An 18,850-nucleotide genomic window follows, 5' to 3' on the forward strand; every position below is an offset into this window, starting at 1 on the left:
GGCAGTGGCAGAGGATCGTGACCATCTTTAAGAAACATTGAACTTGAGGCGATCTCCATAGAACATTTATCTTCAACTGACATCTCATTTTTCTCCTCAAATATTTTCTCAGAGAAATCCTGGTTATATTGTCTGATGAGGAGGTCCTTCAGTTCAGTTACTGAGATTCTGTTAGTTGACACTGCAATGGGCCCAGCATGTTCTGTAGCACTGCAACTGAGTGGTCCAGTTACCACCCATCCCAGTATGGTTTGGACTGCATATGGTCCATTCTTTTGACTGTTTATTATATTCCACGGCTCCATTGCTTGAGGAACATCAGTCCCAATAAGAAGTTCAATGTCGGCCTCAATTTCCTTTAAGTCAATGCCACCAAGATATGGCCACCTCTTCAAGTCAGCCTTTGTGATGATGTTTTTCTTTGAGACAGGTATCTTGCTCTGTGTATACACTTTCGGCAGGTCCAGTGATGTGAACCCTTCCAAGTCTCCAACCTCCAGTCCTCTGACCTCATAGGTCTTCGCAGGCGTTTCCTGTCCCATTGTTCGCAAAATAATTTCTGTTTTGCGTCCTTTCACATTCAGTTGGTCCATTAGATTTTCCGTGCAAAATGTTGCCGTGCTGCCTGGATCGAGGAAGGCATAGGTCTGAACATACCTGTTCCCTTTTCCCGCCTTAACTCTGACTGGCACGATTGCAAGTGCACAGTCTTTCCCGGCCCCGGTTGCATCACCGGCTGAAACAAGAGCAATGCTTACAAGGGGTTTCTTCTGTCTCAGCAGTGGGCTTTGCTTGATTTTCCTGACTTGGGCCTTTTTCACTTGAAATATGAAGTACAGTAGGATGTTTCATTTTGCAAACATGACACATTAATCTTCTTTTGCAATTTTTGCTTAGATGACCTTTTAGTAGACAACCAAAACAATATCCATGCCTTCTTAAAAATTCAACCTTGTTGTCATGTGACTGTGTTTTGAATTGTGAGCAGTCAATCAGAGCATGTTTGCCATGACAATATCCACATAAAGGGATGATACCACTGGGTGTGGTTTGAGCAGGTTGTTGTGGAACAGATGATTGCTTTACAGTGCATGCTGCTGGCTCTGTATTCACAGCTACTGAAGTAGCAAAGCTGCTTCTTCTTTGGCTGATTGGTTTTAGTCCACTTGTGCTTCTAGGAAGAGGCCTTTTCGTTGTTATTTGGTCCTGAATGTCTCCAAACAACGGATCCAAAAGCATCTTGGCATGCTTTTCCACAAAATCCACAAAGTTGTGAAATCTGATTCTCCTGCCGGTTCTCTGTTGTGTCTCATAAGCTGTGCTTCGCCACCTTTCTCTGAGTTTGTAGGGTAGTTTGGATGTAATTAGCCTTAGGTTCGATGGGATATCAAGTTCCTCCAAATACTGTAAGTCTTGCATTACATTACAGCATCCTCTCAAATACAGTGCATATGCACGCAGCATTTTCCCATCCTCAGCTTTAATCGCTGTCCAATTCAAGGCTTTTTTCAAGTAAGCTCCTGAAATTTTCATTTCATTTCCAAAATGTTCTTTTAAGAGGCGCCTTGCTTCATTATAGCCCCTACTGGCTTCCATGTGCAAACAGCTGCGAACCACGTCTCTTGGCAAACCAGAGGTAAACTGCTCAAGGTAGTAGAGTCGGTCTTGATTATTCTCAGTCTTGTCTTCAATCAAGTGTTCAAATGCATGGATAAAAGACTGATATGCCAGTGGGTTACCATCAAACACCGAAATCTCTCTTGCTGGTAGTAGAGACAGTTTTTGCTGTGAGACAATGAGTTTTGCGATGTCACTTTGTCTTTTAATAACCATTTCCAAGTTATCATGAGCAGCATTAATAACCGCATTATCTTGTGCAGAGTGATTTATTATTTGAGTCCGATTTACACTCTGGGTCTTGTGTCCTTCAGTTGCATTTTTGTTTTGAGGTTTATTTAGATCTTTTGATGTGTTGGTGTTCCTTTTAAGTAGAGGTCTGTGGAGACTTAAGATGGTTTGGTGAAGTGGGGTCTTGGGTATTGCACCGAACTCTATAAAGTCCACGTTGCTCTCCATAGTTTCTGTATCATGGTGAGAATCATAATACTCAGTCATGCCATCACCTGGAGGTTCCTGAGCCACATCATGGCTTTCATGAATTAAATCACTTTGAAGGATTTCAATTTTAGCAGTTGATGCTGCGAGGTCTGCTTCCAACTCCATTTGCTCCATCTTTGCTTTAAGCTTTGTTTCCTCCAGTTGCAAGGTGTGTTTTTCCTTCAGTGCAGCAGCTCGAGCCATTGTAGCAGCTTGTTCCGCTTTGGCCTTTTTTAATTCTGAGGATACTGAGGAACATCTGGAGGCTTTTGATCCAGTGGCAGACTTTGATTTGTGAGATACATTTGATATGCTGTCCAGTGGTCCAACTTTTGATTGTGCAATTTCTTTTTTCCATGTTTCAACATCTTTCATGAAATAATTCAAATTTATTATTCTGGTTTCATACCAGTCATAATAATCATTTTCCTTTTCCTCTTCTGAAAATAATTCTTGCACAAGGTTGTGAGCATTTTTAAATTCATTCACAGCTCCTTTAAACACTTCAAATTCATCATTGACTTTATCAGCATTTCTAACATCAGTCATCAAAGTCTTTATTTCATTTAGCCTCCTCGTGCACGCGCCCAGTCTGCCTCTACGCGAAGCAATGCGCGTTCTCAGCATGTCCTCGTGTTCAGCTGCCGTCTCAGGTGTGCCAGACATCATTCCAGATAAACACACAGCTCAATTTAATGTCCACTTATTTCATTCTTAAATGTCCTTCCAACATCCTGTTTTATTGCATTTCACATCCACATTCTGCAAATGTCCTTTCCATAGCGTTGGAATGATTCCATACAGCGCAGCGCGCGTTCATTCATTAATGACGTCATCAGCTGATTTTACTCACGGCCCGTCGACTGCTTGCTGTCCTCGGTGCAGAGCGATCGTGGTTGGTCTTTTGGGTCTTCAGTGAAGTTTGTTTACTTGTTACGGCTACTCTTGCGTTCCAAAAAGTTCGAAAAAATAAAAATAAAGTAATGCAGAGTAGTCTTGAGGAGGAGGTGTTTGACTCACTAAATTCCTTAATAAGCACTCGCGGAGATATGTCGAGATTCCAAATGATCATAATTTATTTTTACAAACAAAACATATTCTCCGTGGTTGACTTTCAAAATAATCAAAATAACTTATTTAGCGTGGCTTCAATATAATTTAGCGTGGCTTCCAAATAGTTTAGCGTGGCTTCCAAATAGTTTAGCGGTAAACAAACTGTTTCACTCCTCACTCCTTCAACATGATAGACAAACAAAGGGCACCCAGCTGTCCCGTCTTCTTAATTATAGGAGGAGGAAGTGGCTCACCAGTAGGAGCGTGAGCAGCTGAAAACAATCAGTCAATCACAATGAAATCTAAAACATCCAATAATTCATCAACATCATTATTGACATTTGATTTCATTGTCAAAACAATTAATAAATAAATAATATAGATAGGCTCCAACAACATATATATACTCTATTAGCCACAACACAACCAGGCTTATATTTAATATGCCACAAATTAATCCCGCATAACAAACACCTCCCCCATCCATCCATCCATCCATCCATCTTCTTCCGCTTATCCGAGGTTGGGTCGCGGGGGCAACAGCCTAAGCAAGGTGAGCCCAGACTTCCCTCTCCCCAGCCACTTTGTCCAGCTCTTCCCGGGGGATCCCGAGGCGTTCCCAGGCCAGCCGGGAGACATAGTCTTGCCAACGTTTCCTGGGTCTTCCCCGTGGCCTCCTACCGGTCGGACGTGCCCTAAACATCTCCCGAGGGAGGTGATCGGGTGGCATCCTGACCAGATGCCCGAACCACCTCATCTGGCTCCTCTCGATGTGGAGGAGCAGCGGCTTTACTTTGAGCTCCCCCCGGATGACAGAGCTTTTCACCCTATCTCTAAGGGAGAGCACTGCCACCCGGCGGAGGAAACTCATTTCGGCCGCTTGTACCCGTGATCTTGTCCTTTCGGTCATAACCCAAAGCTCATGACCATAGGTGAGGATGGGAACGTAGATCGACCGGTAAATTGAGAGCTTTGCCTTCCGGCTCAGCTCCTTCTTCACCACAACATATCGATACAGCGTCCACATTACTGAAGACGCCGCACCGATCCGCCTGTCGATCTCAAGATCCACTCTTCCCTCACTCGTGAACAAGACTCCGAGGTACTTGAACTTTTCCGGGCGAGAACCATGGACTCGGACTTGGAGGTGCTGATTCTCATCCCAGTCGCTTCACACTCGGCTGCGAACCGATCCAGTGAGAGCTGAAGATCCTGGCCAGATGAAGCCATCAGGACCACATCATCTGCAAAAAGCAGAGACCTAATCCTGCAGCCACCAAACCAAAACCTACTCAGTGGCCTAGTGGTTAGAGTGTCCGCCCTGAGATCGGTAGGTTGTGGGTTCAAACCCAGGCCGAGTCATACCAAAGACTATAAAAATGGGACCCATTACCTCCCTGCTTGGCACTCAATATCAAGGGTTGGAATTGGGGGTTAAATCACCAAAAATGATTCCCGGGCGCGGCCACCGCTGCTGCCCACTGCTCCCCTCACCTCCCAGGGGGTGATCAAGGGTGATGGGTTAAATGCAGAGAATAATTTCGCCACACCTAGTGTGTGTGTGACAATCATTGGTACTTTAACTTTAACTTTAGATCCCCTCAACGCCTTGACTGCGCCTAGAAATTCTGTCCATAAGAGTTACGAACAGAATCGGTGACAAAGGGCAGCCGGAGTCCAACCCTCACTGGAAACGTGTCCGACTTACTGCCGGCAACGCGGACCAAGCTCTGACACTGATCATACAGGGAGCGGACCGCCAAAATCAGACAGTCCGATACCCCATACTCTCTGAGCACTCCCCACAGGACCTCCCGAGGGACACGGTCGAATGCCTTCTCCAAGTCCACAAAGCACATGTAGACTGGTTGGGCAAACTCCCATGCACCCTCAAGGACCCTGCCGAGAGTATAGAGCTGGTCCACAGTTCCACGACCAGGACGAAAACCACACTGTTCCTCCTAAATCCGAGGTTCGACTATCCGGCGTAGCCTCCTCTCCAGTACACCTGAATAGACCTTACCGGGAAGGCTGAGGAGTGTGATCCCACGATAGTTAGAACACACCCTCCGGTTCCCCTCCCCCCTCCCGTCCATATAACCCGCCAATACAACTCAAACACCTGCACAACACACTCAATCCCACAGCCCAAAGTACCGTTCACCTCCCCAAAGTTCATACAGCACATATATTTCCCCAAAGTTACGTACGTGACATGCACATAGCGGCACGCACGTACGGGCAAGCGATCAAATGTTTGGAAGCCGCAGCTGCATGCGTACTGAAGAAGATAGATATCTACATATATCCAAATTTAAGAGTTATTTATTTCTATAGTCAGGTTTGGAATAACTAGTTTTCTCTTTGTGCTCGTTCTATTTTTTCTCCATCTCATGACCGAGGGTACACTGTGAATTACCTTGAGCTTGGAATGTGAAGAGTAGCAGTACTCCTTTCTTATCTCATCCTGAGCTAAACAATGAACCTGTGTAGTCCAGCTGGGGAGGGTGGGGGCTAGTGGCATATTGAATAGGAGGGCGCTTCCGTAAGGATTTTTAGATCAACTTGGCTGTGCAATTGAATGTGTTGTCCTAGGCTGGTCTCTTCAAAGCTTTGGAAATAAATTACAAAATACCTATTCTGTTCTGGTGATAATTCAAACTCAGCTTATGTGTCATCAAAAGAACTTGGGATTGACCAGTAACTTAAATTCCCATGGAGGAACATCTGGTCCAAACGCAACAGTACTCACGGTACCGCATCCAACTCAAAGTCCTCCTGGTAAGAGTCTCTGTTGTCCCAGTTCTCCACAGGCCAATGGTAAAGCTTGACTGTCATCTTTCGGGAATGTAAACAATAAAACACCGGCTGTGTTATCCGGCATAACAGTCAAGGGGTGCATTCTACGGCGGGGGTGCGTTATCCGGCACAACAGCTTCCGCAATACACCGCTTCCCACCTACAGCTTTCTTCTTTGCTGTCTCCATTGTTCATTGAACAAATTGCAAAAGATTCACCAACACAGATGTCCAGAATACTGTGGAATTTTGCGATGAAAACAGACGACTTAATAGCTGGCCACCATGCTGTCCCAAAATGTCCTCTCCAATCTGTGACGTCACGCGCTGACGTCATCATACCGAGACGTTTTCAGCAGGATATTTCGCGCGAAATTGAAAATTGCACTTTAGTAAGCTAACCCGGCCGTATTGGCATGTGTTGCAATGTTAAGATTTCATCATTGATGTATAAACTATCAGACTGCGTGGTCGGTAGTAGTGGGTTTCAGTAGGCCGTTAAGGCCGCGGTACAATATTATTGAGGTACCAATCCAAAATAAAAAAGACTAGGTATAAATGTTATAGTGGGTCAAAATGAAGCAGCGGGAATGTTTAGGTACTGTAAATGAACACAAACAAATGTTCTAATCACATGTATTACTGCAAACTAGGGTTGTACGGTATACCGGTACTAGTATAGTAACACGGTATTAATGAATTAAAAACGGTACTATACTCTGTTTGAAAAGTACTGGTTCGCCATATTTAATTTTTTTTACAGGCATGACATTGCTGGTTTTACGAGCAGAGGAGCATGTTCGGCAGCGCACAATCACAGAGTACTTACAAGCAGACACAGTGTGTAGACAGAAAAGGAAGAACGGACGCATTTTGTCTTAAAAGGTGACGATAAAGGTGAAGTTATAACACTGAAACACCCTCAGGAAGAGGTGCTTTAAGACATGGCGAGCTAGCTCGCGACTAACGTCCATCCGCAGTGTTTTAGCTACTTCTAAATTACTAATCCTCGCCTCCATGGCGACAAATAATGTGAGTTTTTTACAAGTAACATTATCACTGCAGGACGAGGAATAGCTAAACATGCTTCACTACACACCATAGGAAAATACAATGGCTCACCAGCATCACCACTAACAACAAAATAGCACTCCTGAATGTAAACAAATACCATGGGTGGATCTACACCTGACATCCACTGTAATGATACCAAGTACAAGACCGTATCGAGTCGATAGTACTATGATTACATCGAGATTTTTTCTTCTTTTTTCAAAATTCATATTATGTTTATAAACTCAGGAAATACGTCCCTGGACACATGAGAACTTAAATTATGACCAATGTATGATCCTGTAACTACTTGGTATCGCATCGATACCTAAATTTATGGTATCATCCAAAACTAATGTAAAGTATACAAACAACAGAAGAATAAGTGATTATTACATTTTAACAGAAGTGTAGATAGAACACGCTAAAAGAGAAAGTAAGCAGATATTAACAGTAAATGAACAAGTAGATTAATAACCATTTTTTACAGTTTGTCCTGTATAATTTTGACAAAATAATAGAATAATAAATAACACAATATGTTACTGCATATGTCAGCAGACTAATTAGGAGCCTTTGTTTGTTTATTTACTACTAAAAGACAAGTTGTCTTGTATGTTTACTATTTTATTTAAGAACAAACTTGCAATAATAAACATATGTTTAATGTACCCTAAGATTTTTTGTTCAAATAAAGCCAATAATGACATTTTTTTATGGTCCCCTTTATTTAGAAAAATATCGAAATTAGAGATGTCCGATAATGGCTTTTTTGCCGATATCTGATATTCCGATATTTCCACCACTTGTGGCAGTAATGACAATATAAAACAGGGGTATTTGTAATACACTTTTCCACCACTTGTGGCAGTAATGACAATATAAAACAGTGGTAGTTGTAATACACTTTTCCACCACTTGTGGCAGTAATGACAAAATAAAACAGGGGTAGTTGTAGTACACTTTTCCACCACTTGTGGCAGTAATGACAATATAAAACAGGGGTAGTTGTAGTACACTTTTCCACCACTTGTGGCAGTAATGACAATATAAAACAGGAGTAGTTGTAATACACTTTTCCACCACTTGTGGCAGTAATGACAATATAAAACGGGGGTAGTTGTAATACACGTTTTCACCACTTCTGGCAGTATTGACAATATAAAACAGGGCTAGTTGTAATACACTTTTCCACCACTTGTGGCAGTAATGACAATATAAAACGGGGGTAGTTGTAATACACTTTTCCACCACTTGTGGCAATATCAAACAAACAGGAGCGGTCTGCAGCTGAAGTCATAGAGATGTTTTTTTAAGTGCAAAAATTATGACTTAAGTGGTGAATCTGTACTGTATCTTGATTTGCACTTTAATTTTCTTGACAGTTTAGTTAAGTAACATTTTTATTTATTTTAGCCCAAAATAATTGTATGTGAATATATTTTTCGTCAGTCATTTTTGAAAAACATTTTTATGCAGCATATTTGGTGAGTGTTTATTTTTCTAATCAGCCTGACCTAAGCCTAAAGTTTATGTGTTAAATAAATAATAATCTTTGCATTTAACACATAATTATATATCATTTTACAAGGTTGTAAGCTGTAAGTAGGTTTGATATAATACGACTAACATCAGGAATAAGATTAGTAATTTGGTGTTCTTACTTGAGTGGGATCCCGGACCCTGCTGTAGTGGATAGATTAGAATGCTGGTTCTTTGGTGAAAAATGAGTGCAGATTTTGTTCTAAAGACCTATTTTTCAAGTCACTTTTTTGCTCCCTTTTAAAATAACTCATTTTGAGCTTTTGACAATAAAAGGCTTTTATTTTATATATCATGTAAATAACTCTGTAGATTATACAATTTACCATTTTTTATTTATTAGTATTTATGTATTTATTATTTATTTTATATATCATGTAAATAAATCTGTAGATCATACAATTTACTATTATTTTATTTATTATTATTATTTATTTTTTTATCATTTATTTTATACATCATGTAATTGTAATAACTTTTTTTTTAATGTATTTATTATTTATTTTATATATCATGTAAATAACTCTGTAGATTATACAACTTACTTTTTTTAAATTTATTATTATTATTTTTTATCATTTATTTTATACATCATGTAATTGTAAATAACTTTGTAGATTATACAATTTACTAATTTTTATTTATTTATTTATTTATTTTTTTAATCATTTATTTTATACATCATGTAATTGTAAATAACTCTGTAGATTATACAACTTACTATTTTTTATTTATTTATTTATTTTTTTAATGTATTTATTATTTATTTTGTATATAAATGATAAATGGGTTGTACTTGTATAGCGCTTTTCTACCTTCAAGGTACTCAAAGCGCTTTGACACTACTTCCACATTTACCCATTCACACACACATTCACACACTGATGGAGGGAGCTGCCATGCAAGGCGCTAACCAGCACCCATCAGGAGCAAGGGTGAAGTGTCTTGCTCAGGACACAACGGACATGACGAGGTTGGTAGTAGGTGGGGATTGAACCAGGGACCCTCGGGTCGCGCACGGCCACTCTTCCACTGCGCCACGCCGCCCCATATCATGTAAATAACTCTGTAGATTATACAACTTACTATTTTTTATTTATTATTATTATTTTTTTATCATTTATTTTATACATCATGTAATTGTAAATAACTCTGTAGATTATACAATTTACTAATTTTTATTTATTATTATTATTTTTTTTATCATTTATTTTATGCATCATGTAATTGTAAATAACTCTGTAGATTATACAACTTACTATTTTTTATTTATTATTATTTTTTTTTTTAATGTATTTATTATTCATTTTATATATCATGTAAATAACTCTGTAGATTATACATCTTACTCTTCCATTGCCACTGATCCAGTTAAAAGTAGTTTTTACGTACCTTTCGCCACACTGTCTGCGGGGAAACGGGCTCCACTTCTGTGGATGACGTCACGCCACGAGCAGCGGCACGTCGAGTCCGGCTGTGGAAAGGGGGCGTTCAAAGTATAGTTAGTTGTCTACGATTGATTAAAAACTTACTGATATTATGGGAAATGACTGCCAGGTTCATTTTCAGGAGCTAAAAATACATATAGAGAACTTGTTGTGGAAAAGTCGGTCATTTAGACGCTACGGGTTCTGTAAGACAGGGGTCTTTTTCAACCGAGGGCCGAATACTGAAAAGTGGAGGGCCACTTGGATACATTTTGTACATTAAAGATGCTAAAACCAATGAAATGCACATCCTAAACCAGGGGTGTCAAACTCATTTTAGATGGGGGGCCAAATCTACTCCCAAGTGGGCAGGACTGGTAAAATCACGGCACGATAACTTAAAAATAAAGACAACTTCAGATTGTTTTCTTTGTTTAAAAATAGAAGAACATTCTGCTGCTCACTGCTCTCCTCACCTCCCAGGGGGTGATCAAGGGTGATGGGTCAAATGCAGAGAATAATTCCGCCACACCTCATGTGTGTGTGACAATCATTGGTACTTTACCAATTAGCATGTACAATATTACAGTATATGTAACAGCTGCAGCATAAAATAGAGAGTAGATCCAGCAGAAAATAGACATTATAAACAAAGAGAGGTAGCTAATATAGAAGCAATCATGTAATAGACAGATATCATCTATTGCTCTATAAGTCTTGTCGGGATCCCCAGCAAGAACATCCAGAAGCTGCAATACATACAGAATAGTGCTGCTAGGATCCTGATGAGAGTGCGGAAATACGACCATATCACACCAAATCTCAAATACCTTCACTGGCTTCCTGTTCCACTCAGGGTTGAATTCAAAGTCTCCCTATTAACCCACCAGTGCCTCCATGGAAATGCCCCCCTCTACCTCAAAGAACTACTCAACCCCCAAATCCTCCACACGACACCTCCGCTCCGGACAGGCTAACCTCCTCCAACCTCCGAGGACAAAGCTACGAACAATGGGAGACCAGGCTTTCTGCTTTGCCGCTCCCAGTCTGTGGAACGCTCTCCCTGACCACCTGAGGGCACCACAGACTGTGGATGCTTTTAAAAAAGGCTTAAAAACCCGTATGCATACTAGTTTAAAATCTTTTTTAAATTCCGAAATGTTTGTGTTTAGAAACGTTGAACCTTTTTTAACTTCCGAAATGTTTGTTTTTAGAAATGTTGAACCTTTTTCAAATTCCGAAATGTTTGTGTTTAGAAACGTTGAACATTTTTAACTTCCGAAATGTTTGTTTTTAGAAATGTTGAACCTTTTCAAATTCCGAAATGTTTGTGTTTAGAAACGTTGAACTTTTTTAAAACATCTGAAATGTTTGTGCTTAGAAACGTTGAACCTTTTTTAAATTCCGAAATGTTTGTGCTTAGAAACGTTGAACCTTTTTTAAATTCCGAAATGTTTGTGTTTAGAAACGTTGAACCTTTTTTTAATTCCGAAATGTTTGTGTTTAGAAACGTTGAACCTTTTTTTAATTCCGAAAAGTTTGTTATTAGAAATGTTGAACCTTTTTTAAATTCTGAAATGTTTGTTTTTAGAAATGTTGAACATTTTTTAAATTCCGAATTGTTTGTGTTTAGAAACGTTGAACCTTTTTTAAATTCCGAAATGTTTGTTTTTAGAAATGTTGAACCTTTTTTAAATTCTGAAATGTTTATTTTTAGAAACGTTGAACCTTTTTTAAATTCTGAAATGTTTGTGTTTAGAAACGTTGAACCTTTTTTAACTTCCGAAATGTTTGTTTTTAGAAATGTTGAACCTTTTTCAAATCCCGAAATGTTTGTGTTTAGAAACGTTGAACTTTTTTTTTAAATCTGAAAGGTTTGTGTTTAGAAACGTTGAACCTTTTTTAAATTCTGAAATGTTTGTGTTTAGAAACGTTGAATCTTTTTTTAATTCCGAAATGTTTCTTATTAAAAATGTTGAACCTTTTTTAAATTCTGAAATGTTTATTTTTAGAAACGTTGAACCTTTTTTAAATTCTGAAATGTTTGTGTTTAGAAACGTTGAACCTTTTTTAACTTCCAAAATGTTTGTTTTTAGAAATGTTGAACCTTTTTCAAATCCCGAAATGTTTGTGTTTAGAAACGTTGAACTTTTTTTTTAAATCTGAAAGGTTTGTGTTTAGAAACGTTGAACCTTTTTTAAATTCCGAAATGTTTGTGTTTAGAAACTGTTGCGTTTTGGACCAGTTGTTCCTCCCAGGGAATTCAAGTCACAATTCGCTCCCAAGCTCTTTACGACACTTAAAGCTGAGTTGAAAAACCACCAGAGACAGAATAGGTATTTTGTGGTATATTTTCAAAGCTTTCCCAATATACATTTTGAGACCAGTCTAACCCTAGAACATTCTATCGCGCCTCCCAAAATGGTCTGTCCTCCCAACGCCAAAAACCCCTTCTTTCCTTCCCCCTCCCTAGCCATAATACAAGCACAACGTCTCCCTAGCCATAATACATTCCAAAGAACTCAAGGTTAACACACACAGTATACTTGCTGACAGAGCATCAAGAGAAGAAATGGAAAACATGAGCTGTTTTCAAATATGACAAAGAAATAGAAGTACAACTTAAATTCGGATATATGTAAATATCTGCCTCCGACAATTCCCCCTTCAGATCTTCTAAAAAGATCTTTATCACTAGTACAACACTTCTAAAATACGCCCCTCTTTGAGCAAGCTAGTAAAAAATTAAAAGCATAGTTACATGGGAGATAAACGGATGGAATCTATGTCAATGTCGTCACTCATACAGGGAAGGAAACTAGTATTTCTCGAAAGTCACCACTTTGCCTGACCCCCTTCAGTGACATAGCAAACCCAGGTTGTTCAGCAAGCCCCTCAACAGCATCACGAGTCAGGTTGGTCAGTCTCAACAGATTATAAAAAACATAGTTAATGCGTTCTACATTTTTAGTAGCAGTCACAGGGAAAATAGCACCAATTATAGGAAGGTTCTCGAAACCTGCACAGGATTTACACCACAATTTATGTAACACAGTCACCCAGGTCTTGGCTCTTAGCCATGCTAGTCATCCACCTAAGCCACAGGTTGCCTGCACCTGCTCCTAAGGTCAAAGCTACCAGGTCTTCAAGGGGGCAGAGGTAGTTAACGCCCTCTCAAGGACATTAATTTTAATAATTCCTTTAGGGTCTGTACCTTTCTGGTCAACCCCCAAAACAACATAAAAGGGACTAGGTATAACACCTGTTCTGGCAATTGTAAGGGAAAGGGGGTTCTGGGACCGATCAAAGTTCCTCTGAAAGGTCATCCCTCTCAGAATAACTTTGAATTGTGGAGGTATGTTGGCATATAAAGGGTCATGGTAGTCTAAGGGCCCTGTGTAGTGGGTTACCTGCTTCCATAAGGGGCACCACTTACCAGAGTATGTTGTCCGCATCCGACACCAATAGTTCAGGTTTGAGTCGTAACAAAGATACAGGTTACTAGCACGGTAAGAACTAATTTTCCCCTCGCACTTAATCACACTGCACAGGTAAAAAAAAGTAAGTCTTGCTGTCCCCCTTGACCAAGTCTATTTCAAGTCCGCCGTACGTTCTAAGACACTTGTCAGTCACTGTCGTCGGGAAGGAAGAATTGAGACACAAGGTCAGTAGAGCAAGCCCAAACACCAGTCCGTCAGGGAATCCTACTGGGTATAACATCCTGCCTTTCAGAAATCAAAATCAGAGTAATTCAGGTAACGAGACGGGGATAAACATCAAACTTTTCCCTTAATGTAATGACACAAATAGTATGCTGAAAGCAAGCAAGAAAAACTAAGAAACATCTAGCATATGGACTGGTCTCACAATCAATGGTATACAATATTGAAGTTGATCAGAGTAATGTAGGTAGAAAATCTGGAAGATCTACACGACGGTAGACGGCAGCTCAACGGAGAGAGGTGTCTCTCAGCGTCGTCTTTTGGGCCCCTTCCGTGTCAGGCTCCTCCGCAGGAGTGCGGAGGTAGAGGTGGTACCAGGTGTCCCCTGTACCAGCTAGTCGAAGGGCGTGGGACGTCCGTACCACGACCTTGAAGGGACCATTCCACCTGGGCTCCGTACACTTGCGTTTGATGACCTTGATCTTGACCCTCTCAGTGGACGGAAGGGAATCTGGAGTGGCGGGCTGTCATCCCCGAATCTGTACAGAAGAACTGGCACACAAATTCTGCATTTTGTGTAAAATACCATTTTGGTTTTACGCTGATTCCTTCTTCCAGGGGGGTGTTGATCCTGGGAAGGGGCTGACCTGTATGCAGTTCATAGGGTGAAAAACTCAAAGGGCGGTAAAACAGTTTTATTCACGGACATTCGAATGATCATTAACGCTAATTGCAACATGTCAATCCAATTCAATTTGGTCTGTGCACGGATTTTAGCCAATTCGTTTTTGATGTTCTGGTTCATCCTTTCAACCTTACCTTGGGACTGAAGATGGTACCCCCAAACCGAACCTGTGTTCTAGTCCAAGAGCATTTTCGACCAAGGCTAAGTGAGTAATTTTAAAATGGGTGTTTTGTCTGACCTAATCTTTTTGGGGAAACCATGTCGGGGAATTAGGTCATTCACAAGCCATTTAATTACTGATTTTGCATCCTCTTTTGAGGTTGGGGTTGCTTCCGGCCAACCACTGTGATTGTCAACACAAGTCAGCAAGTAGCTTTTCCCTTTCACCGGATTGATCATATCAATGAAGTCAAAAACTATACACGGTTCACCCTCACCTCCTCCATATTCCAAATTGATCTACTAAACTACTATTGATGTGCAAAATCGTTATTTTCAAGTTAAATTTACAAACTTACAACAATTTAGTTATAACTTCTTCCCCACAGGAATATTGTTAAAGCTATTTTGTTGTACGGAGTCTGAATCCAAAAGTCTGAATCCACCCTCACCTCCTCCCCCTTCTGTTTCTGAAAAAGAGACTGTGTCAGTAATACTATCACTTTCAGAAACATCTAAGAAAAAGGTCAGCTAATAGTCAAGTACAGCAAGAGCAGGGGCGGAGGACAGGTCATGTTTGAGGTCAATGAAAGTAATTTCAGTCTCTGTGGACCACTGGAGGGTGGTATTAGCGTAGGGGACCCCTTAGCTCAAACTCAACTAAATCCTAAATTTTATGTACCTTATTCAATATGGTGAAAGCTTCAAAATATGCCTATATTTAAATCGACACAAATACTAGAAAAACACTAACCTTATGGCGGATGCTTTTCGCAATAGTAATTTGAAATTTCACCACGCCTGGTGGCCACAATAACAAATTAAGTCAAGCTCATGTTGTAGGAAGTCGAATGATGCGGACACGTTTGTTACTGAATACTTTCTATCAGACTTCTGTCATGGCGACTGTGTGTATGTAATAAGCAACTATAATTTTTTGATATGCTTAAATGTAATGTGTCGTTTTAGCTCAGCTGTTGTGTAGCTGCTAGCTCCTCGTAGCCTACAGCCGGGGTGCCCAAAGTGCAGCCTATAGCTATGTGCTTAACAGAAAACTTAAACAAGAGGAAAATGTGGTTTTGGGTGTCGGTGCAATGAGTGGCAGCTACGCCGTGTTTTATCATTGGACCTAAGTCTTTGGTTTTGTAGGCGGGGAAAAGAGCAAGGGAACAATGTGGGACAGCAATTGTGTCCATCTTATACTATGCTAGTTGTAGCAAAGATATGTCAACATGAGCAGCCACACCTTGAGTTCCAACATATATAAATATAAAGGAGTCAAAGGCCTCCTGGCATGAACATGAGGCGAGTCGGGTGGCGGTATACACAGAAGCATCTCAGTCAGCCAGGGTTTTCACTGATAGAGCAGCTGGAGATGTCAGCCATTTCTGGTGTTTCAGGCTGTGGTATGAGCTCATGGAGGAGCTTTGGTAGTGGTGTCGCAGCTTGGTGGTTGAGCCGTCAGGTAACACCAGGAAGGTTCCTTCTGTGCGATATTGAATGTCAGGGTACAGTCTGTAAAGGAGGTCATTACCAATTAGGCAAGGTGTGTGCAGGTCAACCATGAAGGGGTGCTTCAGTGTGTGTCCAGCAATCTGAACCGGAAGAGGTTTGGTGACCGGTAACATTCTTGTGACCTCAGCGAAGCCTTCGACCTTCAAAAAGGAAGCACACAGTTTCTTTGGTACCTCTGCATTCAGAAATGAGTGGGTGGCACCAGTGTCAATCACAAACTGATAACATTGTCCGTTGACACTTATGTCCAGCAGGGGGCCTGTCTGTATTTCCTGCTGGGGCTTCTGCCTTGGGCGTCCTTTGCCATGCCTGTATGATGTTTTGGCTGCAATTGGGAGCCTGTCTCGTTCAGAGGAGTTAGGACATTCGCGTTGCCAGTGACCCGGCTGGTCACAGATGAAACAGTTTTCACCCTGTCTTGGCCTTAAAGCACCGTGTCCACCACCCGAGTCCAACCGTCTGGTCACACGTCTGGTGTCCTCCACCTGCTGGGACTCAAAAGCAAGGTCACCCACTGCTGAATATACGCTAGCTGATCTTTGACCTTTTGGTTCTTTTAAATTTTCATCTTCAGCGATCTGTAATTTAAGTAGTTGTTTCCTTGTTACTCTACCAGCATCCTGCTCTGTCCAATTTTGCATGTGATGAATAAGATGTCCCTGCCATGTGTTGTTTTTGGCACCGTGTATATCAGGGTTATCATCCATCCTGCGTCTCACCACAGTTGGCATTGCGTCAAGTACTGCTCGTCTAAAAAACTGTCGGTGTTCCCCTTCTTTACTGGGATGCACACCTGTAGCACGTGACCACTGCTCTTTAGCTTGGTCTATAAATACATAAGGTGACTCACCATCTTTCCACCGATATGTAGGAGTGGTATTTTGACACGGAAGAGGAAACAGACTGCGCATAGCAGTAGCTATGCCTCTTATGTACGGTGTTACCGGTGAAGTCGAAGATTCAGCCAATAATCCTGCTTGTTGTTCCATATTTTGGCCATCTTGTGTGGAAACACAACGATACAAAATGCCTCTAAAGTCTGCTACGGAGAGAGTGTATCCCGCTGTTAGTTTGTCTAACGTGTTAAGCCAAAGACTCCCTCCTTCAGGTACAGGTGGGAAAGCAAGGTCAACAATGGCTTGCATGTCTGTGACGGCAAAATGCTTATTTTGAAAGTGGCCCCTAATAGCAGCTTTATGTGTCAACAATGTCTGGTATGCACGCGCGAGGTTGCCATCTGCCGGAGGAAAATGGTCAGACGTGCAAAGGAAGGGGTTAAGAATTTGAGCCGATGTCTTAGAGAGGGCGTGTGAGTACCTCCCTCTCTTGGCACTTGAGTAGGGGGCGTTGGCTTAGTCAAAGTCTGGGCGGGTCGTTTGAATAGTCTCGTGCACGTGCGACAGCCCGTCCATTTTATCTTACTCTTCTCTAACTTTCTTTTCTCTTCCGTCAAACTCTTAAATTCTCGAGCACATAAGTTCTGTAAGCCTTATTTTAAACCGTTAGGTTTCTCACCCTGTGCTCGAGCCATATCCTTATCTAATTTATCTTGTTCCCCCCCTACGTCTCTCCCCGCGGACTACACCGTCACCAATAGCAACACACACACACAAGCACGCGCACACACACAGACAAGCACGCACACACACACTCTCCCACGCAACCAGCAACACACACACACAAGGAAAAAGCTGCACGAAAGCTCTTTCTCTGCGTTTCACTTTACCATAAAACTTCCAGTTACTTTTCTTTATTTACCAAACGTTTGAGTTCACGACTTTTCGAGTGTTGTAAACTACCTCTTAACCCTTTCATGAAACGTTCTCCTTTTTTCTTTTTCTTTTTTCTTTTTAAACTCTACCTGCCAATTTCATTGTTGACAACAGTACATTCATCACACTTTCCCCCCCCGCCATCACATTCCTGTCTGTCACACTCCGTAGCCATTGTGTCTTTTACCTCAGAATTTTTCGTCCCAGACGAAGGGTCTGGAACCCCTTACCTCAGAATTTTTCGTCCCAGACGAAGGGTCTGGAAACCCTTACCTCAGAATTTTTCGTCCCAGACGAAGGGTCTGGAAACCCTTACCTCAGAATTTTTCGTCCCAGACGAAGGGTCTGGAAACCCTTACCTCAGAATTTTTCGTCCCAGACGAAGGGTCTGGAAACCCTTACTCGTTTAGGCGACGACCAATGACCCAGGGTGAGCTACACCCAACTATTAGTTTATTCTTCAATAAAACTGCCCGTCACGGTAGTCGAGACACAATGACGCGAGATGACCACTTATTTACAGCTTTTTATGTAATGGCGGACAAGGGAGAAATGCAATCAATCCATCAAAATGTCCACTCTCACATCCCCGTCTCGTACAAAACACCTACTCTGTGTCTGGGGTACAAACAGTGTTTGACTTACATATTTCAAGACAGACTCCTAAAGCAGATTTTAGAAAAAGGCTCTGCTTACCTTGTTTTTGTTTGGCCACTAGTGAGTCTGTCCAGAAGAGTGTAAGAGGTGTCCAATTCTCAGCGTGTCGCCCGGACGAGGCCCCCAAATTGTTGCGTTTTGGACCAGTTGTTCCTCCCAGGGAATTCAAGTCACAATTCGCTCCCAAGCTCTTTACGACGCTTAAAGCTGAGTTGAAAAACCACCAGAGACAGAATAGGTATTTTGTTGTATATTTTCAAAGCTTTGCCAATATACATTTTGAGACCAGTCTAACCCTAGAACATTCTATCGCGCCTCCCAAAATGGTCTGTCCTCCCAACGCCAAAAACCCCTTCTTTCCTTCCCCCTCCCTAGCCATAATACAAGCACGTCTCCCTAGCCATAATACATTCCAAAGAACTCAAGGTTA

General features: G+C 41.3%; 1 protein-coding gene across 2 annotated transcripts in view; it reads right to left on the reverse strand.

Annotated features, from left to right (window-relative positions):
* Positions 1-12,207: 12,207 nt before the first annotated feature.
* The window catches only part of LOC133581548 (uncharacterized), a 25,249-nt gene continuing 18,606 nt past the window's right edge, over positions 12,208-18,850 (reverse strand). For both annotated transcript variants that reach the window (XM_061935571.2, XM_061935581.2), the window contains exon 2: positions 12,208-18,627. In XM_061935571.2, coding sequence (XP_061791555.1) covers positions 15,814-17,136 — 1,323 coding nt within the window. In that variant the 5' untranslated portion in view covers positions 17,137-18,627 and the 3' untranslated portion in view covers positions 12,208-15,813. The remainder of the gene's footprint in view (positions 18,628-18,850) is intronic.

The sequence above is a fragment of the Nerophis lumbriciformis genome, linkage group LG03 (genome assembly GCF_033978685.3).
Source record: "Nerophis lumbriciformis linkage group LG03, RoL_Nlum_v2.1, whole genome shotgun sequence".
Classification (NCBI taxonomy): Eukaryota; Metazoa; Chordata; class Actinopteri; order Syngnathiformes; family Syngnathidae; genus Nerophis; species Nerophis lumbriciformis.